We start from the raw sequence: 27,135 nt of genomic DNA, 5'->3' as shown, positions 1-27,135 counted from the left end.
TTAACTTCCGCTTCCTGGCTCTCTGTGTGTGTGTATTTGGGGTGGAGAAGGTGGTCAGCGCATGCGTGCTTCTCCTGCTGTTCCTGCTGCTCCCCGGGCTCCTCTTCCGGCCTCCCCAGTTTCTAGTTGGGTTGAGGTGCCGCGGCCGGGTGACCCCTCCGCTCGGGGCTACCGAACTGACCTCTGACCCCGGAAGTGAACAAGATCTTGGCCCCCCCCCCCCTTAGCATTCTCGGGCTGGCTTCTACCCTCGGGTTCCCCCGGCTGCCTGGGCCCTTCACTAGTGGGGTCCACTGCCCGTACCCCCCATCCCTGGGCCCCCCGACCCTCGGGTTCCCCCGGCTTCCTGGGCCCTTCACTAGTGGGGTCCCCTGTCCCCGTCCCCTCACCCTGGGCCCCCCGACCCTCGGGTTCCCCCAGCTGCCTGGGCACTTCACGTGTGGGGTTCCCCACTTCTGCTCCTTATCTAGGTTCCCGCTTTCTTGGGCTCCCCTGCCCCCCAACCCTCTTGCCGGGGTCCCCACTTGCTTGCCCCGTAGCCCAGCTCCCCTGCCCCCACTACACCAGCTACGCTCTCCACAGGGTTGCGCTTTCCCACCCGCGGTCCCCCCTCAGCACCGTGTGACCACTCCCTCCTGGGCCATTCACCTCACTGAGCCTCCCCTCTCCTGGGGTCCCCATCTGCTGGGCTGCTGTTCAGTGGCAACAAGGCAGGTGCCAGCCTGTTTGCCAGGGCACCCTCTCCTATGTCCCCAGTTGGTCCCATCTCTACTTAAGCTTGCAGTCCCCTCCACTGGAGAGTTAGCTCCCTGCCAGCCTACCTCCTTCCTCAGCCCCTCCACTGTTTAACTGTAATTTCCTTGTGACAGTGGAGACCACCCCTCTCCAGCAATCATAATGGCATGAACGAAGTGGGGGGTCGTGAATGCGGAGGGAGGGAGGAGGGCACCCCGGATGGCTAGTGAGACTTCACAGCAGTGGTAGCTGAGGTTCTCACGTGTGGGTGTGTGAGGTGCCCATCCCCGCTGGAGGAGTGCAGCCTAGTTTAACAGGGAGAGGGGGTGGGGTCTGTGTTTGGAGTCCCAGCCTGCGGATCATGGCCTTCAAGTTGCCTTGATGAAGGATATTACAGGTGCAAGCTTGGCAGTCACGTTCCCTGAGCAGGAGGAACGGGCGGAGGGGGAGGAGGAAGAGGCACCGCCGTGGCCATGGGCTCGCAGGTGCTGCAGATCCTGCGCCAGGGTGTCTGGGCCTCACTGACAGGTGGCTGGTTCTTCGATCCCCACCAGAGCACCTTCTCCAACTGCTTCCACCTCTATACCTGGATCTTCCTGCTCACGTTCCCTTTCCTGCTCTACATGGTGAGTCCACCTCAGGCCCCTCACTGCAGACTTGGAGTTAGGCACCTGACACTAGTGTCAGTTGTGCACATCACTCTTGATAACCTGGGGTGTGGGGTCCTGGCATTGATGTCCCAATTTGGGGTCCTGCGACACCTGCTCTTGCATTCATGCACTGGCGTGATTTAGCATATGTATTTCAGTAGGGTTTGGCACGCTGACCAGGGCCCCTGTTGTTCTGAGTGCTGAAAAGACACCCCTCACTGATGTTGCCCCCTGCCCCATTTGTGCACAGACAGGCTATGAGAGAAAATCTCTGCACTGAAGAGCTCCTAGTCTAAGTAGGCAAAGGATGGGAGGGGAAATTGAGGCACTTAGCAGTGAAGGATGTGGCCCAAGGTCATCCCACAGGTCAGTGGCAGAGCTGGGAGTAGAACTTGTATCTTTCTCACCCTGCCTCCCTGGCCCGACTTGCACTGAGCTGTTTGCTCTATAATGTAGGGGCTGATCCCCAGAGCTAACTCTCTCCTGGAGATGAGCGCCCACTGAACTTGACACAGAAATTAGCAGCAGCGTGGGGGACTCCTCAGTCCATTATTGTCACTGGCTGAGCCTTTGGTGGAGGGGATGATCAGCAAGTTGGGGTTCAGAGAGGGGTGATGGGTTTGTGTGTGAGGGGTTGAGTGGAGTGCAAGGTGACTGTGTTCAGTCTTGCCCTGCCTCGGTATCTCACTTTCTTCATCTGTAAAATGGGGAGACAATCTTACCTTTGCCTGTTGTTGTGAGCTCTCTGGGGCAGGGACCATCCGTCACTGCATCTGCACAGCTCCTAGCACAACAGAGCTGCAGCCTTCAGCTGGAGGAGGGGGATCTGTGCAGTGGTGAGGGGCTCTGGTCATGATTGCGGGGAGGGGTCCAAGCAGCACCCAGCACAATGGGGGGCCTCGGTCTCAGTGGGGAAAGGAGTCTGTACAGTGCCTGGAGCTATGGGGGGGCATAGTCTTGGTCAGGGGGTCCTTGCCCAATCTCTGCCTAGGACAGTTGAGTGGTCTGTGTGGCATGAGGGTGCCCCAATCTTGACAAAGAGCAGTAGAGGGGTCCAGGCACCTCCTGGTGTGACCAGGGTGCCCAATTTCAGTTGGAGGCTGGGGTGCTCTGAGCATACCTGGTGAGGAAGAGAAGGCTTGAGCTTGGAAGCAGTTTGTAAGCGCAACTGTAACACAAACAAATGTTGACAGGGCCTTGCTTGAGCTGCTGTTACAAGAGATGCCCGAGGCAGGGAAAACTGAGGGAACCAGAGCAGGCCTGATACCGGCCCTCCCAGTGCCATTCTCTGCCCTCTATCTGCACTGATTGAAATAGCCGAGCTGCGAAAAGGGCATTGGAAGCCCCTTTCACTCCTCTGACACAAGGCTGGGGTGGGGCAGGGTGGAGGGTATGTGGCAGATGCTGCAGGGGAATGTTTGTAACCAAAGAGAATGGGGATATTTTGTGAAACTTGCACAGTTTGTGTTGGGGACAAGATGCCCGGCCATGGCTGGTGCTCCTGGCACTGTGGTGTTATAGGTGGTAAATAAAAATCAGCTTCACTTGAGCCAGGATGCACAGTGTTGCACAGCAAGTAGGTGGGTAGTGCTGGGGATAGAACCCTGCTGTCACTCACTAGGCTGCACTGCCCTCCCAGCGCTGGCGATAAAACCCAGGAGTACTGTGCGTGAATGTCTCTTGGCAGCTGAAGACACTTAAACACTATCTCAACAAGCAGCTTAAACAGAGGTGATGGGAGAGAAAGTGACCCAAACACTGCTGCCCCGGAGCTCTGTTACCAGCTTCCCCAAGGGGCCAAGAGACTGGGTCTATAGAGCCCATGTATTACAACCAGAAGTGTTTCCCAGTGGTTGGGAGGCAGTATTCCTGGGTTCTATTTCTGCCTCTGGGAGTGGAGTGGGGTTTAGTGATTAAAGTAGGGCTGGTGATGGCTAGGGGGCCGGGTTCTTTCCCTGACTCTGAGAAGGGAGTGGGGTCTAATGGTTAGAGGGGAAGAGCAGGAGGACCTGGGAGGATTCCTGGGTTTAACCTGACAAGTCATTGTTTGTGCCTGAGTTTCTATGTAGCAGGCGAAGTAGGCTGAGGTCACTGATGGAGAGCACGGTGGCCCCCTAATGCCCTGATTGGTGCTAACCCCGTGCTGTCCTGTCTTTCTCTGCCAGGTGCTGCCACCCAGCATGCTGGTAGCTGGCATATATTGTGCAGTTATAGCTGTCTTCTTCACCACCATCAAGACCATCAATTTTCGGCTGCACACCATGTTCGACCAGGGCGAGATTGTGGAGAAGGGTGGCTCTGTGCTGACTGATGGGGCCAAGGCTGAGGAGGGTACTGCAGGGGATGACAGCAACCTGGCGAGGTGGGTCGCCAGCATCTGGGGTGCATGGAGGGGAGAGCAGTAAGGTCCAGGGCTGTTTGTAAGGGATTCTTCACCTCATGCTAAAATACAGCTGCCTCAGGTGGAGTGAGGGGGCTGTTTATACAGGGATCCTTTACCTGACATGGAGATTCAGCAGCTTCTCAGGTTGGCTCATTGGTCTTGCCTATGAGGGGGGATATCAGGTATTGGGGGCCTGTTGGTCTGATCTGGGGCAGCAGGTCTGTTCTCACTGCTCTCTGTACTTGCGTTAACTGCTCAACCATCAATGCATGTCCATGCAATGCTCCCTCCCTCTCTCTGCAGAGACCCGGGTGGGGGAGTCGAGATGACAGTGTTCCGGAAAGTCAGCTCCACGCCCCCAGTGAGATGCAGCTCCCAGCACTCAGTATTTGGTTTCAACCAAGTCATGGTGAGTACTGGGGCTATCCTCTGGGCTTCCTGTTGCCTTCCTGGCTGGGAGGTTCCCACTGGCGATCCCTCGTCCTAGGAGAGCTGGGTTTCTACCACCTTCCCCAGCCCAGGGAGTTGAGGCGTGTGTGTATGTGAGCGCTGGGCAAGGGCATATACAACCAGTCCCTCTGCCTCATCCCAGAGGTGGCTGCATGTGAGTGGTGGGTGTTGGGGGTGAGGAGGCCTCTCTGATTTATAAAGCACTTCTGCTCCTTGGGTAGCGGTGGGAGAGTTGTCTTTCCTCACCCCGGTGCAATCAGTGAGGCGCCTGGCCCTCCCACAGCCACTGCCACTCCCACATGCTTTTTGCAGCCTGAGCCTGGTGTTTGGGTCAGTTACGCTTGCATCACAGTTTGTGGTGGCTGCCCTGCAGCAGGGAGGCTAGAAAACTCCGTCCGTGCCCCGCAGGCCCCGTTGGTGCATCAGGAGGGCTGGGCATTGGGCTCTCTGCAGCGAAGGGCTCTCCTGGGCCTGCCTGGCTGCGGACATTGGCATGTAACCCCCTGACTGATTCCTCCTCATAGGAGCTGTTGCCCCACTTGGAGGACGCAGGAGCAGCGAGAGGTGAGTGGGTGGCAGGCTCCCCGCCCCCAGTAACCCAGCTGGCCCAGTGCAAATGTTTTGCCCGCCCACACCAGGGTCCCTGACCCTTTGGGGTGCCTGCCTCGTGCTGCAGCCATGGGAATTGCCCCTCTCCAGAGTGTTCCCTGATTGCCTCTTGCTGCTTAATATCCTACCTTGTCCCTCCTCTGGCAACCAGAACCACAGAGCTGGGGGTGGATATTCCATTGACTTCCCGGCCTTGGGGCCAGACTGCAGCTGGGGTCCCCTAGAGGGGAGAGGCCTTGTATCCTCTTCCCCATGCCCAGGCTGCCCCCTATCCTGGGGCTGGATCGGAGGCACCGCCCCCTAGAGGAGAAAGGCCCCATGTCACATTCCTTGAGCTACCTTGACCAAGTTTCCCAAAGAAACTCAGACTTGAAGGTACCCGGGGGGCACAGCTGGAACATCTATATATCAGAGCCGCTTTAAGGTGACTTGAGCCCCACTAATTGCTGGTTCCGTTGTGAATATTGAAGCCCCACCCCTGACCCCACTGCCTGCAAGGAGAGCCTGGCAGTGCCATAGGTGTCTTTAGCCGGTGGTGTAAGGTGCGGGGAAGGCAGCAGTGTAGGCGATTCGAGGTGGTGTGGAGTGCAAAGGGAGCAGGGAAGGCAGGTCTCCCCTTCGGATCAGCAGCCTCTGTACTCCAGTAATGCCTTCTTCCTTTTCCATTCGCCCTTCAGACATCAAGGAGCTAGTGCGGGAGCAGGGCAGCAATAACGTCATTGTCACTTCGGCGGACCGCGAGCTGCTCAAGTGTGGCTCCCAAGAGAACATCAGTAGGTGCCCTGCATGAGGGGTGAGGTGGGGCTGTACACCATGAGGGGAGCCCGGCTCCCAGGAGAACATCAGTAGGTGCCCTGCATGAGGGGTGAGGTGGGGCTGTACACCATGAGGGGAGCCCGGCTCCCAAGAGAACATCAGTAGGTGCCCTGCATGAGGGGTGAGGTGGGGCTGTACACCATGAGGGGAGCCCAGCTCCCACGAGAACATCAGTAGGTGCCCTGCCTGGGGGATGAGGTGGGGCTGTACACCATGAGGGGAGCCCGGCTCCCAGGAGAACATCAGTAGGTGCCCTGCCTGGGGGATGAGGTGGGGCTGTACGCCATGGGGGGAGCCCGGCTCCCAGGAGAACATCAGTAGGTGCCCTGCCTGGGGGATGAGGTGGGGCTGTACGCCATGAGGGGAGCCCGGCTCCCAGGAGAACATCAGGAGGTGCCCTGGGTGGGGGTGGGGCTGTACAGCCTGAGGGGAGGCTGGCTCCCAGGATTCCGGGGGACGAAATGGAACCAGGCATCTCAGCCTCCAGTGCAGTAAATAGCTTGTGAGCCGCATCCAGGAGGGACCTGGGACAGGGGCTGGAAAGGGTCTGCTGCTTGGAGTGCAGTGTCAGGATTCCTGGGGTCTGTCCCAGCTCTGGAAGGGGACTGGGTCTAGTGGGTTAGAGTAGGGGGTCTGGGTGTCAGGACTCCCAGCTCATTGGGTAAGCATGGTGCCCTCCCCGTGCCTCAGTTTCCCTGCTGTTTGTGTAACCCATGTCTCGTTCCCTTGCAGTTGGTGACTCGCAGCTGACTTCTCTCGCCCCAGGGTCCTGTGGTGAAGCCCCAATGCCCCCTCCCAAGGCAGAGCCCCATGCAGCTGGGAAGAAGCCACCCCCCTCACTGCCAGCTCAGACGTCCATCCAGAGCACAGACTCCTCCGATCAGTCCCCCCTGGGCATGGGATCCTTGTCAGGGGTGGAGCCAGCGGTGCCGGGGGCTGGGGCACCACATGCCAGCGAATCAGAGAGTGCGGGCGACACCCCCCTCAGCCCCCTGATCAAGAGCAGCTTGAGCGAGGAGCTGAGCCAGAGCTTCCTGAGCCTGGCGCTGCCTGAGCGCACCATCCTGCGCACCAGCAGCCGCAAGGAGAAGTGCCGCTCGGGCACTGACTACAGGCCCCTGGAGGGGCGGGGTGAGCCCACCGAGGAGCGCCCCCGCAAGGCTGGTTCCTCCGACAGCTGCTTCAGTGGCACCGACAAGGAGACACCCAGCACTCTCAGCAGCTACCGCAGTGAGAAGACCAACTCCACTCATCTGGACAGCCCCTCGCTGGGGCCAGCCCTGGACGCTGGGGTCCTGCCGGACGGCAGCGACACAGACGCGCAGTCGGACAGCGAGCTGCTGCGCTCGCCCGAGCAGGGCCTGCTGGGGGAGCTAAGCTTCGCCAGCCACATGGATGATACCCAGAACACCCTGGCCTCGCTGGAGACGGTGCGGGGTGACGGGGAGCCCTGGGAGGGTCCAGCTGAGCAGGTGGTGCGGCCCAAAGACCTGGCCCTGCTGCGCCCGGGGCACAAGCCAGGGCGCCGGCGCCCCTCCCGCAAGCACGGCGGGGGCAGCAGCAGCTTTGACAGTGGGTACCCGCGGGACTATGCCCCCGTGCGCGCCATCCTGGACAGCAAGGCCTACAGTGAGACGTTCTTCGAGGATGAGGACTCAAGCGATGGCAGCGACCTGAGCCGTGCCTCCAGCCTGCCCTCCCAGCACAACTACAGCTCCGACACCTCCTCCAGCACCTCCTGCTACTCCCCGGAGGCCGCGCCTCAGCGCCCACGGCGCACCCCCAAGGCCGAGCCAGCCCCCGAGGTCACTGAGCCTCCCAAGCACCCGCACTACGCCCAGCGCAGCGCTAGCACGGCCAGCGCCAAGACCCACGCCCGTGTGCTCAGCATGGATGGGGGCAGCGGGGACAGCAAGGCCGCTCCGGTGCTCACTGTCTCCAAGTCAGACCTAGAGGCCCGAACGGGGCAGCCGGAGCACTTTTCCCCGTGCCAGCTGGAGTTGGGGGGCAGCACCCGCAGCCAGTCGGCGAACCAGCCTGGTTGGAGGGGGGAGCTGCTGGAGGAGGGGGCCGTTGGGGGAGGTGAGCAGCCACAGAGGGCCCTGGCTTTGGCAGCCCTGGGAGTCAGGGTGGGGAGTGATGTGCCCCTTCCCCTCCCACACACATGCACACTGCCCCACCTCAGCCTTCAGCCCCAGGATCCTATGTGTGAGCCCACAACTGGCATGAAGACCCCCCAGCCCAGGGACAGAGTGGGATTTAGCCTTTGTGGCCTGTTCAGCCTCTAGCCATCCTGCTGAAGGGCTGGGGTTGGTGTGATGGGGACCCCCGGCCCATTAGGAACCAGGCTGAGACCTGGCACACTCGTCTCACAGATGGGGCTGACTTGTAATCGTTATTGACCTAGAGCTGGATCAGAGCCAGTGCCCCCTGGAAGAGGTCCCCATTGGGTGGGGTTCTCTCAGTCCGGGGTTCCTGACAGCTCTCTCTCTCCGTTGCAGCCGCCACAGGTGAGGAGGGGAACAAGCGAGATCGGGTGAGCAATGTCAAACGCACCCAGGCCATGAGGCGGCGGCACAACGCAGGCAGCAACCCCACACCCCCGTCCTCGGTGATGGGGTCCCCACCCAGGTGACACTTCTCCCCACATGAAATACTAACACACCAGTCCATGCAGACATTCGCTCAGTCCCACCCCAGACAGCCCAGAGTCTGCCAACAGCATAGCCAGGCCCCATGCCCCAGCCTGGCCTGAGCACCCTGATCTTGACCTATAGCCAGTGGTGAGCTGGAGCTGGTTCGCACTGGTTCACAAGAACTGGTTGTTTGATTTAGAAGCCGGTGTAGAACCGCTTGCTAAAGGTGTGGCCTGGCTTCCCCAGGGGGCAATTTAAAGGGCCCTGCACCCCGCTAGAGGCTAGGAGCTGGGATTTCTGTGATTAGCCGGTGTCAGGGTCTGGATCTCACAGGAGAGCAATTCAAAAGGGCTGGAGCCCTGGGGTAGGGCTGCGGGGCTCTGGCAGCTATTTAAAGCACCGGGGCGGTAGAAGCAGGGGAGCTCCAGCCCTTTAAATAGCCCCTGCAGCCCCCGCGCTATCCCAGGGCTCTGGAGGTTAAAGGGCCAGGGTTCCAGCTGCCTCTGCTGCCCCGGTCCTTTAAATAGCTGCCAGAGCCCTGCCGCTTCCCCAGGGCTCTGGCAGCTATTTAAAGGGCTGGGGTGGTAGAAGAAGGGGAGCCCTGGGCCCTTTAAATAGCCCCCGGAGCCCCAGCTGCTGCTGCTACCCCAGTGGGGGAGGAGAAACTTGTGGGTTCTGAGGGGGGCAGTTGGGGGCAGGTCATGGGTTGGGGTAAGATGTGTGTGGGGGGAGGGGAGGAGACAGGCACGTGAGGCTTGTACTGTACTCACCGTGCAGTTCCCTACTGGGTCTTCGGCGGTGGGAGTGGTGAGGTCTTCACTCACTCTGGATGAAGGACCTGCCGCCGAAATGCCCCTGAAAACCCTGAGCGAGTGAACACGCACGCATCCACCCACCTGCCACCAAAGTGCCGCTGAGGACCTGGTAGGGAACCCGTTCTTAGGATTTTGGGAGCTCATCACTGCTGTCCCAGCCCTGGGCTGCCCCCAACCCTGCCATTGCCACTCTGTCCTGACCCGCAACCCCCGGCTATCCTAGCCTTGCCCCTCCATCTTGCTAACACTACCTCCCACACTCTGCTCATGGCTGAACCTTGGCTGGTGCAGCCTGACACCTCGTCCCCCTCTCTCTGCAGCCTGCAAGACTTGCAGCGGGGCCGTGCCTCCTCCCACTCGCGGGCGCTCACACTGCCCTCAGCCCTGCAGTTTGCCAGCTCCCTGCTGCTCCCGCGTGGCGCCATCCACGAGGCCTGCAACTTCGATGACACCTCCGAGGGTGCCGTGCACTACTTCTATGACGAGAGTGGTGAGTGCAGGTGGGCAGGGGGATTGCCCCGCCTCTTCAGGGGCCTTGGGGCTTGCGGAGAGGTTACAAAGTATGGCAATCTAATAGTGCCACTGATTCCCCCTGCCCTGCCAGTGCCTCCAATCCCTGTCCACAGCCCCCTGCAACTGCAGCCCTGGCCTCCCCACATACAGCTCTGCGGTGCCCCTCAATCCTGACCTGCAGCCCCCTGCTATCTCACCTCTGGGTTCCTTCCCAGTTCTGCCCGTGCCCCCAATCCCTATCCAAGCCCCCTGCTATCCCAGCCCTGGGCTGCGGCTTTTATAAATATACTGCAGCGAGGGGGGGAACTGCCCATTCCCTTGGGCACCCCCCGCCTGAGTTAGAGTCAGGGGGCGTTCCCTTGCAGAGAGGGGCCTGTAATTTCCCAGGGCTCCCGTGGCTGACGTGACTGTAGCCAGGGACTGGTCCCATCGTGGGGCTATTTCTTCCAGCCCCATGACTGTGGGGTCTCCCCTCCTCACCTGCTATGTGTCCCCCAGTCTAGCTGACTCCCTGCCTCCCCCTGCAGGTGTGCGGCGCTCCTACACCTTTGGCCTGGCAGGAGGCGGCTACGAGAACCCGGTGGGGCAGCAGGTCAGTGTGGATCATGTGACCAACAGCGCCTGGTGAGTGACATCCCCTTCCCTTCCGCTTGTCCTGGCATATTGCTCCCTGTCCCCAGCACTAGGGAGTGCCCGGGGAGGAGCAGGGTTTGGGGGAAATCACTGACAGGGTCTGTGTTGCCCTCTGCTAAGCTGGGAGGGGCAGGTCAGCAGCCAGGAAACTCTGGGAGCTGCAGGGAGTGGGGCAGGGGCCCAGCAGGTGGCATTCTTACAGGCAGTTCTGGCCCCAGCATGGCCCGAAGGGATGCTGTGCTGCAGGGTTGGGGGAGCCAGCAGGGACACTCTCCCCTCACAGGCAGTGCTGGCCCTAGGGGGTGCCATGCTATGGGGTGAGAGGCCAGCAGAGGGCACTGCCCCTTCACAGGCAGTACTGGCCCCAGTGTCACCCTGGGGGGAGCTGTGCTACTCATTATGCAGTGGGGGAGCCATGAGTCCAGGATCTGGAGCTGTGGTGGGGAGGGAGCTGCTTCCTTCACTCTCTCTCCCCTCACGTGCCTGCCCCCTGCTGCCCTTTCAGGGACCGGCATTCGCACTCCTCTAGCTTCAACTCCACTGATGTGCCCGAGGGGATGCCCGCCCTATCACTGCTGCAGCCACGCCCCGTGGTGCTGCAGGGCATGCAGGTGCGCAGGGTACCCCTGGAAATCCCTGAGGTAAGGGGGGGGTCAGTGCCCTGGGAGTTGTGCTATGAAGGGGGCTCTATTAGCAGATGGGGGGAGGTTTTGGGGGGGAGATCTGATGCAGGGGGCTGAGTTTTGGGGCCTGGTCTCTGTGATGGAGCAGGGGCTCTGCGGTGGGGGGAACCCCATTCAGTGTGAGTGGGTTATCCATGAGAGGGGTGGGATCTCTGTTGGAAGGGGGCTCTTTGGGGGGGGTTGCTGCATGGGGTGTGGTTTGCTGGAGGGTTCTGTGCTGTCTGGAGGGGGCATCGTAGCTTGGCTTGGCTGTTGGTGGTCTATGGGCAGGCTGCCCGCACCCCACTGAGCCTGATCTCCCCACAGTTTGACCTGCTGGATCAGGAGTCCCTGCACGAGTCCCAGGAGAACACGCTGATGATCGAGGACAAGTCCAAACCGCGGCAGTACTACAAGTATTGGGTGCTGCCTGGGCACTGGATGCGGGTGCGCTACGACCGGCTGGCGCTGCTGGCACTTCTCGACCGGTCAGTTGCCCCCCTCACACCCCTGGGCCCGTCCAGCCTGATTACTGCCCCCTCACCTCCACAATCAGCTCCATGGGCCCATCCGCACACACCTACACACTGATCAGTCAATTTCCCCACCACACACACTGATCAGCCCCATAGGCCCATGCAGCTTGGTTTATCCCCTCACTGGAACCAGCCCCGTGAGCCCATCCAGCAGGCTGCCCAAGTTATGGCTGTAGAGACTGGGGCCCTGGCAGCACTGGGTATCTGGGGGAACCTGCTGGCAACTGCCCAGTGGCTGACGCTGTCTTGTGCTCTGGGCCCCCCAGGAACCGGCGGGTGATGGAGAACATCTTCGTGGTGTCTCTGGGGTCCTTAGTGGCCTTTCTGGGCTACCTGCTGCTGCTGCAGGGCTTCTTCCGCGACATCTGGGTCTTCCAGTTCTGCCTGGTCATCGCCAGCTGCCAGTACTCACTGCTCAAGGTGAGAGCCCGCCTGTGTGGCCATGCCCTCTGGGCATTGCACAGTTTTGCCTTTGCCCTGCAGTCCTCACCCGAAGTCCCTTGCTATCTCAGCCCTGGGCGCTCTCATGCTGCCCCAGCTCTGCTGGGATCGCTTAACCCTGACCTTCAGCCCTTCTGTGACCGTTCTTGGGGCACCCAGCATAGTGAGCCGCACTGGTACCCCAGCCTCCAGAGTGAGGGAGTCTTGCCTGTGCCTGTCTGCTGTCTGTGCCCAGACAGCCCCGGCCTTTCAGCCACTCACGCACTCTCCTCTGGTAGTGCCAGCACTCTCTTCCCTGGCAGGCTAACAACAGGGGCACCCCAGCCCTTTTGAATTGCTCCCCTGTGAGATCCTGCCCCTGACACCGGCTAATCACAGAAATCCCAGCTCCTCGCATCCAGCGGGGTGCAGGGCCCGTTTTACTTCCTAGCCCCACTCCAGTGAGTGCTTGCTGGGGAAACAGGCGTCACTAAGATCACCTTGATTCTGTTTTTCAGAGCGTCCAGCCTGATGCTGCTTCCCCCATGCATGTAAGTGAACTTCCTAGGGGTTTGCAGGGCCAGGAGGGGACATTCTCCCCTTGCAGTCAGTGCTGGCCCCCGTGCCCCAGTGCTGTGCTACAGGGAGCGGGATATTACAGCTCCGGGTGAACCGTTCCTCTCTAACCAGCTGTGCGCCCCACCCCAGAGGCAGCTGCATCTCAGCACCGAGCACTGGATCTCTGTATAAAGGGGCCATGGAGTCCTCAGTGTAGGTTGGTGCCCAGCGCTGCAGCCTCTGAGGCTCCTCGGAGCTGGGGATTTCTGGGAGTTGGGTGCGGGCCCCTTGGCCTGTGCAGTGCCCGGTCTGTCGGCTGTGGCTGGCTGCATGGGGGTTCCCTAGTGCCAGCTGGGAGCTAGGCTACCCCCCACCCCTGAGATGTGGGGAGGGCCAGCCCCTTGGCTGCCCCCATACCCCTCACCCCACACTATCTTGCAGGGGCACAACTGGATCATTGCCTACAGCCGGCCTGTCTACTTCTGCGTGGCCTGTGTGCTGATTTGGGTGCTGGACTTGTGTGCCTGGGCTGTGCCTGTCCCACCCATCACCTTCTATGGACTCACCCTCTTCTCAACAGACTTCTTCTATGGTGCCCGGGATGTCACCACTGGTGAGTGTGGGGCACCATCCCCCTGTGCTCTGCTGCAGCCCTCCCCAGCCGGGGGTAGGGGGCACCACCTCCCTGGGCCCCGCTGCAGCCCTCCTTCCCCTCACCTTCTCAGATGGTTGTAGGGGTTGCCACCTCCCTGTGCCCTGCTGCAGCCCTCCCCAGCCGGGGGTAGGCGGTGCCGCCTCCCCGTGCCCTGCTGCAGCCCCCCCAGCTGGGGGTAAGGGGCTCTGTGATTCTGCAGTCCCCCAGTGAGGAGTTAGGGGGTGCTATGCAGGTTTCTCTGTGGACCTCATTCACCAGTGGGAGGGGGGCTCTCTCTCTAGGTAGGAGTAGGGGCAGTCCTGCTCTGCAGTGGGAATTAGGGGTGGGAGATCACTGATTTAATGCCTCCTATTTGTGGTGTCCTTCACAGTCTTCACCCTTTGCTTCCCTGCCATCTTCCTCTTCGGGCTCCTGCCCCAGGTCAACACCTGCCTCATGTACCTGCTGGAGCAGGTGGATATGCACATCTTTGGCGGCACAGGTACTGCCCAGATGCCTGGGTTCTGTCCCAACTCCGCTGGGGGAATGGGATCTAGTAGTGAGAGCAGAGTGGGGCTGGGAGCCAGGACTCCTGGGTTCTGTCCCAGCTCTAGGAAGGGAGAGGGGTCTGGTGGGTTAGATTGGGGGGCTGGGAACCAGGACTCCTGGGTTCTCTAGCTTGGCTGATGTGTTGCTGTTGCTGCCCCGTGTGAGTGCCATTCTGGGTAGTAGGTGGTGCTGCAACCTTGGTGTGTGCACAGGGCCTGGACGGGGCAATTGGGGGATATTCCTGTTCGACACTGACCCTGCCCCCTTTCTATTTCCCAGCCGCCACCAGCCCCCTCACTGCCCTCTTCAGTCTCCTGCGCAGTCTCCTGGTCGCTGTCCTCCTCTATGGCTTCTGCCTTGGAGCTATTAAGGTACCTGGGTGTGTGGAGGAGGGGGACTCTAGGGGGCGCTGGCTCCGATCCAACCCTAGGATGGGGGACTGGCTGCCTCAGGGATGGGGTATGGCGCCTTTGCCCTCTAGGGGGCACCAGCTCCCATCTGGCCCTGTGGTGGTGGGACAGGGGTAGCAAATGGGGTATGAGGCCTTTCCCCTCTAGGCAGCCCTGATTTCAGTCCAACCCCAGGGTGGAGGACTGGCGGAAGTCCCAGACTCTGATTCTGTGTGGGCTGGGCTGTGGTTTAAGGCACAGTGCGATGTGTGAGTGCTGGGGGTTCTGATGCTGGGGGGGGCCTCCCTGCACTGGGACTCATGCTTTCTCCTCTCCAGGCCCCGTGGGGTGACCAGCACGTCCCGGTCCTCTTCTCTGTGTTCTGCGGCCTCCTGGTCGCCCTGTCCTACCACCTGAGTCGCCAGAGCAGCGACCCCACTGTGCTGTGGTGTGTATCCCAGGGCTGGGGGGGGGCCAGGCCAGGCCATCTTCCACTGCGGGGACTGGGAGCTAGAGCCCCTGGCTGCTATTCCAGCTTTGCTGGGGTAGAGTGGGGGCGGGGCTGGGAGTCAGGACTCGGGGTTCAAGCCCTAGTTCCAGGAGGACAAAGGTTTGTCCTCTGCCCATGGATGGCAAATCTGTCCTGGGGAGTGCAGCAGGGGGACACTCTGTCACAGGGATGCGAGGCTGGGCCCCTTGGAGAGGGGCTGAGGTGTCAGGGGCCCACTCTTGATGCTGCTTCTGTGAGGAGGGAACGAACTCCTATAACCGCCCTGCCTCCTAGGTCCCTGATCCGGACCAAGCTCTTCTCCGAGTTTGAGAACCGAAATGTGGAGAATGCACCAGCCGAGATCCAGGACCCGTTGCCTGAGAAACTGCGCAACTCCCTGGTGAGTGGGGGCAGGGTAGATGGCTGGGGTTATGGGGGGATGGGGCTGGATGGGGGAAGGGGGCACGGGGCTGAGGTTATGGGGGGATGGGACCGGATGGGGGGGGCATGGCTGGGATTACGGGCAGGGAGGGGTCAGGCATGGGGGGAGGGTGATGGAGGAGGATAGGGACCAGGTGCGGCGGAGGACATGTGACTGGGGTTACGAGGGGGAGGGGCCGGGTGCAAGGGCAAGGGGGCGTGTGGCTGGGTGTCAGGGGAGGGGGCACGTGGCTGAGGTTACGGGGGGAGGGGGCAGGATAGGGGCTGGATGGGTAGATATGGATATGTGGAGGCAGGGCACATGGCTGGGAAGATTGGGGCGGGGGTAGGGGATTGCAGCCTGCCCGGGCGGGATTGGGGAGAATGGAAGCAGCTGGTGCCTGGATTAATGTGGTCAGTGGGGGGCATGGATGGCTGAGGGGTTGCATAGGGGGAGGGAATTAGGATTAGGCATGGCTGGAGGTAGGTGGTGGGGGCCCATGGCTGGGCAGGGGTAGGCCCATGTGTGGCTCTGTGTGGAGGAGTGCATATGGCTGGTGGCTCCAGCCGCTCCCTCTGTCACACACACACACCCTCACCCCCCCCCCAGCGGGAGATCCTGCACTCGGACCTGGTGATGTGCGTGGTCATCGCGGTGCTCACCTTCGCCATCAGTGCCAGCACCGTCTTCATCGCCCTCAAGGTACCGCCTGGGTTGAGAGGGAGGGGCACCACCAGTGATGGGGCTTCTCAGGCTCATGGCGGCAGTGGGTGCCGGAGGGGCAGGTAGAGGGCATGGTAGCTTGGTGCAGTCAGAGACTAGACTGTGTCGGGGCCCCTTGTTGGTAGTCTATGGTGAAGTTAACAGCTGAGTAGGCAGAACGAGGAACCCAGGAGTCCTGGTGCCCAGTCTCCCACTGGTCTAACTCACTGTACTCCATTCCCCTGGCAGAGATGCTGACTCCCAGCATCTCCTGTCCTGACCCACCAAACCCCAGTGCCCTGGCAGCGCAGGGGTAGAACCCAGGAGTCCTGACCATCACGCCAGCCTACTCCTCTGAGTGGACCATAGAGGGAGCGGGGTTGCTGTGAGTGTGGTGGGTGGCAGCTGGGTAGGTGGAGCGGTAGGGGGTGTGTGTTTGGGAGAGGGAGGCTCTGGGGACTTCTGTGTGGGGTGGGCTGTTTGGGGGCACACAGGGGTCTCATCAGATGCCCTAATCCTGCTGGGCGCTCAGTCTGTTCTAGGTTATGTGCTGTATGCCCTGGCTGGGCTGGTCGGGCTGCTCACCCATTACCTGCTGCCCCAGCTCCGCAAGCAGCTGCCTTGGTTCTGCTTCTCGCTACCTGTGCTGAAGCCACGCGAGTACAGCCAGTTCGAAGTGCGCAGTAAGTGCTCCTGGGTGTGCCGAGCAGGAGGTGCTTTCCCCTCCCCATCAGCGCTGGCCCTGGTGCCCCAGGATGATGCTAGTGGGTGCTGTGCTGCAGGCAGCAGGGTAGAGGGGCTCCTGGCCCCAGTGTCCTAGTGCAGTGCTAGTAAGGTGACCTGTTCTTTCACATGACAGAAAACATCCCCCTGCAGGCGAGGGATCCCTCTATAAACTGCCCTGCGCCCCACCCCAGATGCAGCTGCATCTCAGCGCAGGCGAGGGATCCCTCTATAAACCACCCTGCACCCCACCCCAGAGGCAGCTGCATCTCAGCGAGGGATCCCTATACAAACAGCCCCGCACCCCACCTCAGTGCTGATCCCTATGCCACACCCCAGAGGTAGCTGCATCTCAGCATGAGCAAGGGATCCCTCCTGTTGGGAGTGGGGTTCATTTGGACTATCTGTGCATTAGAACCACGAGCTGTCCCTGTGCTGCTGCCTTCTGGTGGGTATGGGGAGTAACCGCGTGTGCCCCACAGGCGCAGCCCAGTTAATGTGGTTTGAGAAGCTGTATGCCTGGCTGCAGTGCGTGGAGAAGTACTTCATCTACCCGGCCGTGGTGCTCAACGCCCTGACGGTGGATGCCCACTCAGTCAGTGCCCCCCACCAGGAAAAGATCTGCATCTAGTAGGTACCTGCAGCCCCCTCTCGGGGCTCCACCCCCTGCGACACCGGCCAAGCCTCCCTGGCTACAGCTCCCCCCCATGCAGCTTCTCAGGGGATTCTTCTTTTCCCAAGGAGCAGATCCCTACAGGGTCCCTCTGCCTCCCACACTCCCTGGGGCTGAGTCGGCAACACACATCCCAACCCCACCTAGCTTCCCTTGCGAATGGGGGTGCTGTTCAGACGCAGCATGAAAAGCAATTGGGAGCGAGAACTGGATATAGCACAGGAAGGCGAGGCCTGGGACAGGAGTAATAAGCAGTGAGCTGGACAGGCCATCACAGAGGGAGAGTTTCTAATCTTCCCCTTTGCGCAGATAGGTTGGGAAGTAGAAACTCACAATAGAAAAGGGAGGGGGTCTGGAAACTGCTTCTTGGTTAGTTTTTAGCATTCTTCTCTGGTCTAGCTAACCGATCTAGGAAGGGGGCAGGGCTGAGGGTTGCATGCTCCAGTGCCCCCTCACATTCTCTCTCTTACCCCCAGCTGCCGCGCACTCCTCATCACCATGGCTGGCATGAAGCTGCTGCGCTGCTCCTTCTGCTGCCCGCCCCAGCAGTACGTGGCGCTAGGTTTCACCGTCCTCTTCTTCCACTTCGATTATCAGCGCTACTCGGAGGGCTTCCTCATCGACTACTTCGTCATGTCCATCCTCTTCAGCAAGGTGCCCATGCGCCCCTCGGCTTCACCGCCGCCCCAGGCCCCATGTACCTAGAGTGACTTTGCCCCCTGCTCTGCGTCATGGACCCACAATCCCCTGCTTCCCCTACTCAGCAATATTCTGCCTCCCACACTCCCTGGCACTCGCTCCTACTGGGGCTTCCGCTGATGCCGTGCAATAGGTACCAGAACTGCCCCGCCCAGCAGATCCTGCTGTCTGAGGATCCCTCAGCATTTGAGTCTCTCAGGGAGCCTGAGGATAGAACCCCGGCGTTCTGGCTCCCAGTCCCCCCACTCTAATCCACTACACCCCAGACCCTTTCCTCCCTAGGTGGGATAGAACCCAGTGGTCCTGGCTCCCTGTCGCTGAGCTGGGCTCTGTGTTGTGTGACATATTTCTCTCTCTCTCTCCCCCACTCCACCCCAGCTATGGGACCTGCTCTACAAGCTGCGCTTCGTGCTCACCTATATCGCCCCCTGGCAGATCACGTGGGGCTCGGCCTTCCATGCCTTTGCCCAGCCCTTCGCCGTGCCCCGTATCCTTGGGGAGCTGCCTGTGGGTCCCTCAAGCTGGGGGCAGGGCAAGGGTAGCATGAGAGTTGTTGGGAATGTGCATGGGCGAAACTACTGGGGGCAGGTGTGAGCTAAGGAGTATTGGGTGGAGGGGAATTACTCAGGGAGCTTATGGGCTAGTGAGGGAGTCTGAGGAGTGGGCTATGGGATAACAGGGTGCTAGTGGGATAATAGTGAGCAGTGGTTGGGCAGTGATGGGGTGTGGCACCAGGGCAGTTGAATGGTGGCTGGACAGGGTGCCATGGCTTTATGGTGGTTGGGCGGCGGTGGGACTGGGCACTGGGGAGGTTGGGTGGCGGTGGGACGGGGGGAGGTTGGGCAGGGCACCAAGGGGTTGGGCAGTGGTGAGATGGGGCACTTGGGAGGCTGGGTGGCAGTAGGGCAGTTGGGAGGTCGGCATGGCGGGGCAGTTGGGCAGGTCCCTGGGGCAGTTGGGCGGTGGCAGGATGGGGATGCCATGGCTTTGTGGCGGCTGGGCAGTGGCAGGACGAGGCTTGGCAGTAGGGAGGTCAGCATGGCAGTGCAGTGGTGGGACGCTGTAGCGGTTGTGCAGCGGAGGGGTGAGGCCCTGGGGTGGTTGGGCGGCGGCAGCAGCAGCATGGGGTGCCATGGCTCTGTGGCGGTTGGGCGACAGTGGGATGGGGCACTGCAGCTCCACAGGGGTTGTTGCCTTGACGCTCCCAGATTCAGCCATGCTGTTCGTACAGGCCGTGCTGTCGGCCTTGTTCTCCACCCCACTCAACCCATTGCTGGGCAGCGCTGTGTTCATCATGTCGTACGCCCGCCCCGTCAAGTTCTGGGAGCGTGACTACAAGTGAGTGAGAGACACCCTCTCCCTGCCAGCAGGGCCCCCTGCATCCCCACCACACACCCTCACTGCAGGGCCCCTCACATCCCCACCCCACCTAGCCAGCTTCCCTCCCCTTCATGCCCCCCCATTGGGTCAGCTGGCCCCTCCCCACTCACACACATGCTAGCCCAGTCTTCCCTGTCCAGGCTGGCCCCCTCCTGGCTTAACCAATAACGCAGGGGGCCACCGTGGGTGGGAAACCTGTGCAGGGGTCCAGTGGTGCACTGCTAACCTGGCTCTCCTCCTTCCCCAGCACAAAGAGGGTCGACCATTCCAACACCCGCTTGGCCACCCAGCTCGACCGCAACCCAGGTGCGTACCCAGTGTGCCCGCGGAGCCCCTAGGTCTGCCGTGTCCCCGGGGCCAAGGGGACTTGGCTCCCCAGCCCAGAAAGTGGTGACTGCAAAGGGAGAGCACACCCCACTGAACGCTCTGCTGCATCCTGCTCTCTGCAGCACGACACCTAGGACCAGCAGTGAGTGCAAGAGGAGAGCACGCCCTGCTGAGCCCTCTGCTCTGTGCAGTGCAGCTCCCCCTAGTGAAATACTGGGGCTTTGGGGCCAGCACTGACAGTGAAGGGAGAGCTCTGGCTACTGAGCCCCCCACTCCCTGCGGCACAGCGCCACCTAGTGCTGTGTTGGCTCAGCGCAGACTGCTGGGGGAGAGTGCCCCCCTGCAACACAGTGCCCCCTAGTGCTGTGTTGGGTCAGAACGGACTGTGAGGGGAGAGCGCCCTCTGCTGAGCCCCCACAGCCTCCGATCCCTTTTCTATGTCAGGCGCTGATGACAACAACCTGAACTCGATCTTCTACGAGCACCTGACGCGCTCCCTACAGCACACGCTGTGTGGGGACCTGCTGCTGGGCCGCTGGGGCAACTATGCCACTGGTGACTGCTTCATCCTGGCCTCGGACTACCTGAACGCGCTCGTGCACCTCATTGAGCTCGGCAACGGCCTCGTCACCTTCCAGCTGCGCGGCCTTGAGTTCCGGGGTGAGGACCAGGCCCTGGCTGAGCAGAGTGGGGAGCCTTGCAGTTCTGGCCTGGATAGGGCCCTTCTCGCAGACCCCATTAGCCCCTAGCCATCTAGTAACCTCACTCATACTTTCATAGCATGTGCCAGGCCGCCATCAGCCCACCCAGCCTGGTACCCCCCAATCCCCGCAGATCAGATCCATGGGCCCACCCAGCATGGTATCATGCCCACTCCCTGCCTCTGTGTCAGCCCAGCAGGCCCAACCAGTCCAGTGTCCTGTCTGCCTGTTCTCATCCCGTCCCGAGGTGGTGGGTTGACCTGAGGGAGTCCCTGGCAGCTCCGCTCATGCCCCACCCCCACAGGTACGTACTGCCAGCAGCGTGAGGTGGAGGCCATCACAGAGGGTGTGGAGGAGGACGAGGGTTGCTGCTGCTGTGAGCCGGGCCATGTGCCCCATATGCTGTCATTCAATGCGGCCTTTGGGCAGCGCTGGCTGGCCTGGGAGGTGGCGGCCACCAAGTATGTGCTGGAGGGGTACAGCATCAGCGACAACAATGCCGCCTCCATGCTACAGGTCTTCGACCTGCGCAAGATCCTCATCACGTACTACGTCAAGGTGAGGCGGGCCAGCGCTGGAGGTGGCGCCTGGGGCAGGGAATGGGGGTAGGGCCTTGAGGATGAGGCCAGGAACCCCAAGGCAGAGGGCAGATGGGGTGGGGGATGGGGCTTGGGGCCAGGAGGGTGCAGCTGAAGGGTGGAGGGGGTGGGAAAACCCATGGGAGTTGGGGGCAGGAACAGGTTAGAGAAGATGGGTTGAGGGCTCAGCAAGAAGGGCTAGAGGAGATGGGGTGGGAGGCAGGGAAAGCTGCAGTGCGGGGTGGGAGAGGCCAGGAAATGGGTCTTGGGGCCTTCCCTCTCTAGTGGGTGCTGGCCCTGATCCGTCTTCAGGGCAGGGGACTGGCTGGCTCATGGAAGTCAGTGCCGAAGTTTGTGCCCGGGGTGGCGCTCACTGTGTGCCTATGCTCTGGATGTCTAACTCTGTGTGCCCCGGCAGAGCATCATCTACTATGTGACATGCTCATCCAAGCTGGAGGAGTGGCTGGGAAACACAGTGATCCAGGAGGCACTGCGCCCCTGCATGACCCCCAGCTACGCCGACAGTGATCCCACCTTCAACCTGAACATCGATGAGGACTATGACCCCCGCATGGCTGGCGTCACCCTGTCCTCCTTCTGCAACGTCTACCTGGACTGGATCCAGTACTGTGCTGGCCGCAGGGACAAGGTGGGCACCTGGATGCCAGGGCCCGCACCCAAGAGCAAGGGGAGCTGAGAGCCAGAAGACCTGGGATCTGGCTCAGCTCTGGGTGGGGAGTGGGGTCTAGTGGGTTAGAGCAGGGGGGCTGGGAGCAAGGACTCCTGGGTTCTATCCCAGCTGGAGGCGGGGGTGGTCTGGGAGCCAGGATACCTCAGTTCTGTCCCCATGGGGCAAGTCCTACATAGGAAGTTGCGGGTCTGTTAGAAGCAGGGGGTGTTGCGTTCCATGGTGGGTGGGGTGTCTGTCCTCTCCTCCCTCCCCCTCACAGCTGCCTCTCTCTCCCTGCAGCCCATGGACAAGGAGTGGGACTCCCCATTGGTCACCCTCTGCTTTGGGCTGTGCATCCTGGGACGCCGAGCACTCGGCACTGCCTCCCATAGCCTGTCTGCCAGGTGAGACATCCTCCCTCATTGCCCCCGCCCACAGCATGTCTACCAGGCAAGAGAGCCCCTTCCATGCCAGCGAGGCCCACCCCCAGCCTGTCTGCCAGGCAAAATAATGGGAAAGCAGATATGGGGTTCGTTTAATAACAAATGGAAGGCAGGGAGTATAATTAATGCTAGTCAAGTAGGTCTTGTCAAAGAAACGTAGTTTTGTTCGGTGATGAGATGCTGTGCAGATGTAATAGACTATTGTACAGTCTTCTGATAACATATGAGCGCTGTGTGGTATCAGTAAAGCCCACGTTCAATGGCTGAATCTCTGGCTGACTGACAGTTCTCAGAAAGTCATCGCAGAGACTGCGCACCCAGTGCTGGTGGTTCTGTGGGGATCAGTTTGAGGCCACACACGAGTCAATGTTGTTCATCACTGATTCATAGCTTCCCAGGCCAGCCGGAACCATTGTGATGATTTGGTCTGACCATCTGTATCGCACAGGTCAGAGGACTTCCCAAAATACTTGCTAGAGCAGCGTTTTTAGAGGAAACATCCTGTTTGATTTTAAAAAAGGCCAGTGATGAAGAATCCACCATGACGCTGGGTAAATTGTTCCAGTGACCCTCACTGTTGAAAACGTATGCCTCATTTCCACTCTGACTGTGTCTAGCTTCAATGTCTGGCCACCCAATCGGGTCAGACATTTCTCCGCTAGATTGAAGAGCCTGTGATCAGTACTTGGTCTCCCTGTAGTTACCTACAGACTGTGATCAAGTCACCCTCCTCTTGGATCAGGAAATAAACATAAAATCACTGCTCATAAAATCTGTGCGTAGCACAAAGATGGGTGGAGTGATGACAGGGCAGCCCTGCAGAACTATCAGGATCACTTACTAAACTGGGCCTATTCAAACAAACGGTTTTAATACAGCCCAGTGCAGAGGTTTACACCCAGGGGCGAGGAGTGTAGGTCAAACCCTGCAGAATGGGGGACAGCATCCCGGCAGAGCCGTGAGGGACCCACAACTCAACACCGTGGCCAAAAGCGCCAGTGCAGCCCTTGTGTGGATGAACAGAGGAGTAGTGAGTAGGAGCAGGGAGGGGTTTTACTTCTGGCTACAGCATTAGTGAGAGTAGGTCTAGGGGGCTGCATCTTAAGTGAGAAGCTGGGGCCAGTACAGAGAAGAGCCACAGCAGTGGTTGGAGGACTGGAGAAAACCCCTGCGGGGAGAGAGTGGACGAGCCGGCTGTTTAGTTGATCAGACAGCCGATGGAGAGTTGACTTGATCACTGTATAAACATCCCCCTGGGTGAACCCGCAGGTGCCAGAGGGCTTTTAAGCTAGTGGAGGAAAAGCAGGACAAGAACCAGTGGCTGGAAGCCGACCAGATGCTCTCCATGAGAAACAAGACCCATGTTTGCCAGGGTGGGCGATTGAGCATTGGAACAAACACCTCAGGGCAGGGGTGGAGTCTCCATCTCCAGTGCAGGCAGCACAGGGTGTCTTGCCTGGGCTGTACAGCAGGGCAGACTAGGCGATCCAGTGGTCTCTTCTGGCCTGGCATGCCATGAATTTGTGAGACACCCCGCCCCACTAGCAGGACCCTCCTGCAGCCTGGCGACCAGATCCCCGACCCCCCACTGAGCCGTGCTATCCCCACAGCCTGGAGCCCTTCCTGTATGGCCTGCACGCCCTCTTCAAGGGCGACTTCCGCATCACCTCTCCCCGCGATGAGTGGGTCTTCGCCGACATGGACCTGCTGCACCGCGTGGTGGCACCCGGCATCCGCATGTCGCTCAAACTGCACCAGGTACCCCCCTGCCTGCAGGCCCCTCCCCTAGGGCAGATGGGCACTGGGTTCCCTTCCTCCATGCCTTAAGGGGTGTGCCCGGGGGAGGGGAGAAGGCTTGTCCTGTCACCTGCCTGCATGCTAGGGAATAGGGGGAGAGGGAAGGGCCTGGGGGTGGGGGTGGCTGGCTGCGGGAGAAGGGAGGATGAGGAGTGGGCTGGCCTGCTGGCAGGGAGAGGGTTGGACCACTGGGAAGGAGGGGAGGGGTAACCCTGTTAGCTTGTTGAGGGAGGGGAGATGATCCTGCCCTGTGCTGGAGAGGAAGGGTCTGGAGGTCAGAGAGTCGTGACCACCCCCCCCTTCCCACCCAGGACCATTTCACGTCACCAGATGAGTACGAGGACCTGGCTGTGCTGTATGATGCCATCACTACCAATGAGGAGAAGATGGTGATCTCGCACGAGGGTGACCCAGCCTGGCGCAGCGCCATCCTCGCCAACACACCTGCCCTGCTGGCGCTGCGCCATGTCATGGATGACGCCAGCGACGAGTACAAGATCATCATGCTCAACAAGCGCTACCTGAGCTTCCGCGTCATCAAGGTGAGACCCGCCCCCACCCCCTTCCCCTACCAGAACTGGGATGGAACCCAGGAGTCCTGGCTCCTAGTCTCCTGCTCTAACCACTGGACCCCACTCCCCTCGCAGAGCTGGGGCTAGAACCTGACCACCCTTCACCCCGTTTCCTCTCCTTGGCCAGGTGAACCGGGAGTGCGTGCGAGGGCTCTGGGCCGGGCAGCAGCAGGAGCTGGTGTTCCTGCGGAACCGCAACCCAGAGCGAGGCAGCATCCAGAACGCCAAGCAGGCTTTGCGCAACATGATCAACTCGTCATGTGACCAGCCCATCGGCTACCCCATCTACGTGTCGCCCCTCACCACCTCCTACGCTGGCAGCCATCCCCAGCTGCGCTCCCTCTGGGGTGGCCCCATCAGCCTGCACAACATCTCCACCTGGCTCATCAGCAGCTGGGAGAGGTGAGCACTCCAGAGCTCCTGCCTCGCTTTCCACAGCGCTCCCTGCTGGGAGAGGCCGGGGCTGGAGTAGTCATTAACTCGGTCCTGGGATAGGGGGTGTTATAAAATTGGATGGGTGGGGTTCTGTGGCCTGCCTTGTGCAGGAGGTCAGACTAGATGATCAGATTGGTCCCTTCTGACCTATGAGTCTATGAGCTCCCCCAACTAGTGCTCCTGTCCTGCTCCCTGCTGGGAGAGGCCAGGGCTGGAGTAGTCATGAGCTCCCCCCACTAGTGTTCCTGTCCTGCTCCCTGCAGCATACCCTGCTGGGAGAGGCCAGGTCTGGGGTAACCTGGAGCTCCCCCCACAGCAGCGCTCCTGCCCCGCTCCCTACAGTGTCCCCTGCTGGCTAGCCGGGATGCAGTGCTCTCCATGAACTGTTGCCCCTGTGCCTCATCATACAGGCTACAGAAGGGCTGTGGTGCTGGCTGCAACAGCGGTGGGAACATTGAGGACTCGGACTGTGGTGGAGGTTCCTCATCCATCAGCAACAACCCTGCCGGGCATGGGCAGCAGGGGAGCAGTGCCCCAGGTGGGCCAAGCATGGGCATGGCCACCCCGAGGGCTTCAAACCCCCAGGAGCCACCAGTCACCACTGCCCAGCCTCAGCCAGGTATGGAGACCACCAGCAGCAAACCTCCCTGCTCTGGAAGGGGTGGGGTGTAGGGGGTCTGGGAGTCCTGGGTTCCCTCCCCAGCTCAGCCGGGAGATGAGGGGAGTTTAATGGGTTAGAGCAGGTTTGGGGGAGTCCTAGGAGTTGGGACTCCTGGGTTCTGTTCCCCTCTCTGCCCTGACCCCTTGCCTAAGTGTCCTCTCCCTGCATAAGAGCCATCTGGTTGCAGGCACAGGTAGGGTCCATCTGTGCAGTGCTTGGGGATGTTTTGGAGGCCTGGTGGGATGAGCTGAGTGGTGCCAGGCTGTCTCGCAGTGGTGGGGGTGGGGCTAACTCGCTGAGGACTGGGAGCTGTAGCAGGGGGTTAGGGTGGGTGCCAGTGCCATGGGTGGGCTCAGGGTGCTGTATCTGGGCCATGCTAGCTCTAACCTTCCCATCTCCCCACAGGGTCAGAGCAGAGCCTTCCACTGGGCCAGAACTGGCTAGTGCGGCCGGTGCCAGGGAGCCAGGTGGAGAGCCGGCGCGAAGCCCCCCCTGCTGCCCCCTGGGTGCCCGCCCATCGCCTCTCCGGCAGCCAGCTCTCCTGCACCAGCTCGCTGGCCTCCATGGCCTCTCAAGTTGAGGGCGGAGGGCCAGGCCGGGGCCCCCTGCCGCTCCCGCTACCCCTACGGCCTGCGTTGGGCACCTCAGCCACCTTTGCCTACGAAGGGCTGTGTGGAAAGTGGAGCCTGCCTGGCCGCAAGGGGCTCAATGGGCTGGGGGGGAGCGAGGGAGATGCCTCCCCAGGGACCCCAGCCAGCACCGGCACCACCCAGGACACACCTCCCCGTGGGACGAGTGCCAGAGCACAGGTGAGAAATGGCCCCCCCACCCTGAACCTCAGGGAAACCCCAGCCCATGCCTGCCTCCAAGGGGAGACCCTGCCTCCCTCCTCCACACCATGTGGCCTGTGGGGGCTACCTTTCATTCCCCTCACTCCCACACCCAGGACACCATGGCTGGCTGCCCCCTCCCTTAGAGGCTGTGTCCCCTTCATATCAGACACAGCCGTTTCATTGTGTGTGGGAGGGATCAGCCCTGGACACGCTTTGGTGCTGCCCCCCCCCACCCCGTCCCATGCCACCAAGCAGGTGGCTCAGGCCAGCTCTGGCAGATCAGCTTAGTGCTAATGGAAAGCCCTTAAGCTGGCTTAGGGCACCCATGGGCCGCCTCCACCCCTGCGAGAAGCCGTTTGAAGGGCACCTGGGATTAGTTGCAGCTTGGATGTCCCCTGCCTCTGCCAACCTGTTCTGTCCTGCATAGGGGCCCCATCCCAATCAGCCCAGCCTGGCCCCAGCCTGGCCTGTCCCCCATCCCCTCCGTCTAGCCTGTAACTCATCTGTTTCTTTGCCCACAGCCCTCTGTGCCCCCGGACCCAGGCCCTCTTGCTGACACCATGGAGGTCAACTCCTCCCAGCAGTGCTCCCCACTGGCAGAGCCAGAGCAGCAGCCACCCGGCCCCGGTGCCCCACCACCAGAGTGGGGCCGGCAGCGGGAGAAGGAGAGCCCCGCCGCCCAGCCACTCCTGGAGCACCAGTACTGAGGGGGGGCAGTGGGAGCACCCATTGTCTTCCCCATCCCCTGCATTGATACCAATGGGCTGGTCCCACCACACAGTGCCCCCCTCTCGCCTTCAGGACCCTGGACAGCAATAAGGGGGCTAATGGCTCCTCCACCTGCCCCTGCCTCTCCCCACCGGACTCCAGAGAGGACCCTATGGACAACAGTACTATCTCCCCTGTAGTGGGGCAGGCAGGGGTCCCCTCCACCAGAGACTCAGCTGCTCCTCGGTCTCAGTACTGCTCCCCCAGTGCTGTATTTAAGGGGGGCTGGGACTCAAGCGAATAACACTATTTTTGATTTTTTTTTTTGATGGTT

At 60.9% G+C, this 27,135-nt stretch overlaps 1 protein-coding gene across 2 annotated transcripts; it reads left to right on the top strand.

The window, feature by feature from the left end:
- PCNX3 (pecanex 3) lies at nucleotides 1-27,135 on the top strand. Of its 2 annotated transcripts, XM_030569098.1 has the most exons (35): nucleotides 1-1,361; nucleotides 3,551-3,747; nucleotides 4,072-4,177; nucleotides 4,743-4,782; nucleotides 5,505-5,600; nucleotides 6,376-7,725; nucleotides 8,145-8,274; nucleotides 9,415-9,584; nucleotides 10,135-10,231; nucleotides 10,746-10,881; nucleotides 11,230-11,390; nucleotides 11,705-11,858; nucleotides 12,377-12,409; nucleotides 12,858-13,029; nucleotides 13,442-13,552; nucleotides 13,879-13,970; nucleotides 14,327-14,436; nucleotides 14,773-14,878; nucleotides 15,509-15,601; nucleotides 16,134-16,284; nucleotides 16,807-16,954; nucleotides 17,474-17,651; nucleotides 18,075-18,183; nucleotides 18,905-19,034; nucleotides 19,324-19,382; nucleotides 19,848-20,063; nucleotides 20,409-20,662; nucleotides 21,101-21,331; nucleotides 21,653-21,756; nucleotides 23,406-23,553; nucleotides 23,904-24,134; nucleotides 24,292-24,566; nucleotides 25,010-25,218; nucleotides 25,666-26,069; nucleotides 26,615-27,135. In XM_030569098.1, exons 1-35 carry the CDS (start codon nucleotides 1,209-1,211, stop codon nucleotides 26,798-26,800), a joined length of 6,540 nt encoding a protein of 2,179 aa, XP_030424958.1. In that variant the 5' UTR covers nucleotides 1-1,208; the 3' UTR covers nucleotides 26,801-27,135. The 2 variants fall into 2 exon arrangements, with proteins under 2 accessions (XP_030424958.1, XP_030424959.1); XM_030569099.1 differs by lacking the exon at nucleotides 3,551-3,747 and having other exon boundaries at nucleotides 1,274-1,361.

Source organism: Gopherus evgoodei, chromosome 7 (genome assembly GCF_007399415.2).
Source record: "Gopherus evgoodei ecotype Sinaloan lineage chromosome 7, rGopEvg1_v1.p, whole genome shotgun sequence".
In the NCBI taxonomy this organism is placed as follows: domain Eukaryota; kingdom Metazoa; phylum Chordata; order Testudines; family Testudinidae; genus Gopherus; species Gopherus evgoodei.
Note: the sequence above shows the minus strand (reverse complement) of the source record. Positions and strands in the feature narration are given on the sequence as shown.

Bases quoted from the DNA above. Each gene is read 5' to 3' on its own strand.
- PCNX3 (XM_030569098.1), top strand. From the start codon at position 1,209: ATGGGCTCGCAGGTGCTGCAGATCCTGCGCCAGGGTGTCTGGGCCTCA. The intron at 13,553-13,878 runs GTACTGCCCAGA...TCTATTTCCCAG, and splicing joins GCACATCTTTGGCGGCACAG to CCGCCACCAGCCCCCTCACT. The intron at 14,879-15,508 runs GTGAGTGGGGGC...CCCCCCCCCCAG, and splicing joins AGAAACTGCGCAACTCCCTG to CGGGAGATCCTGCACTCGGA.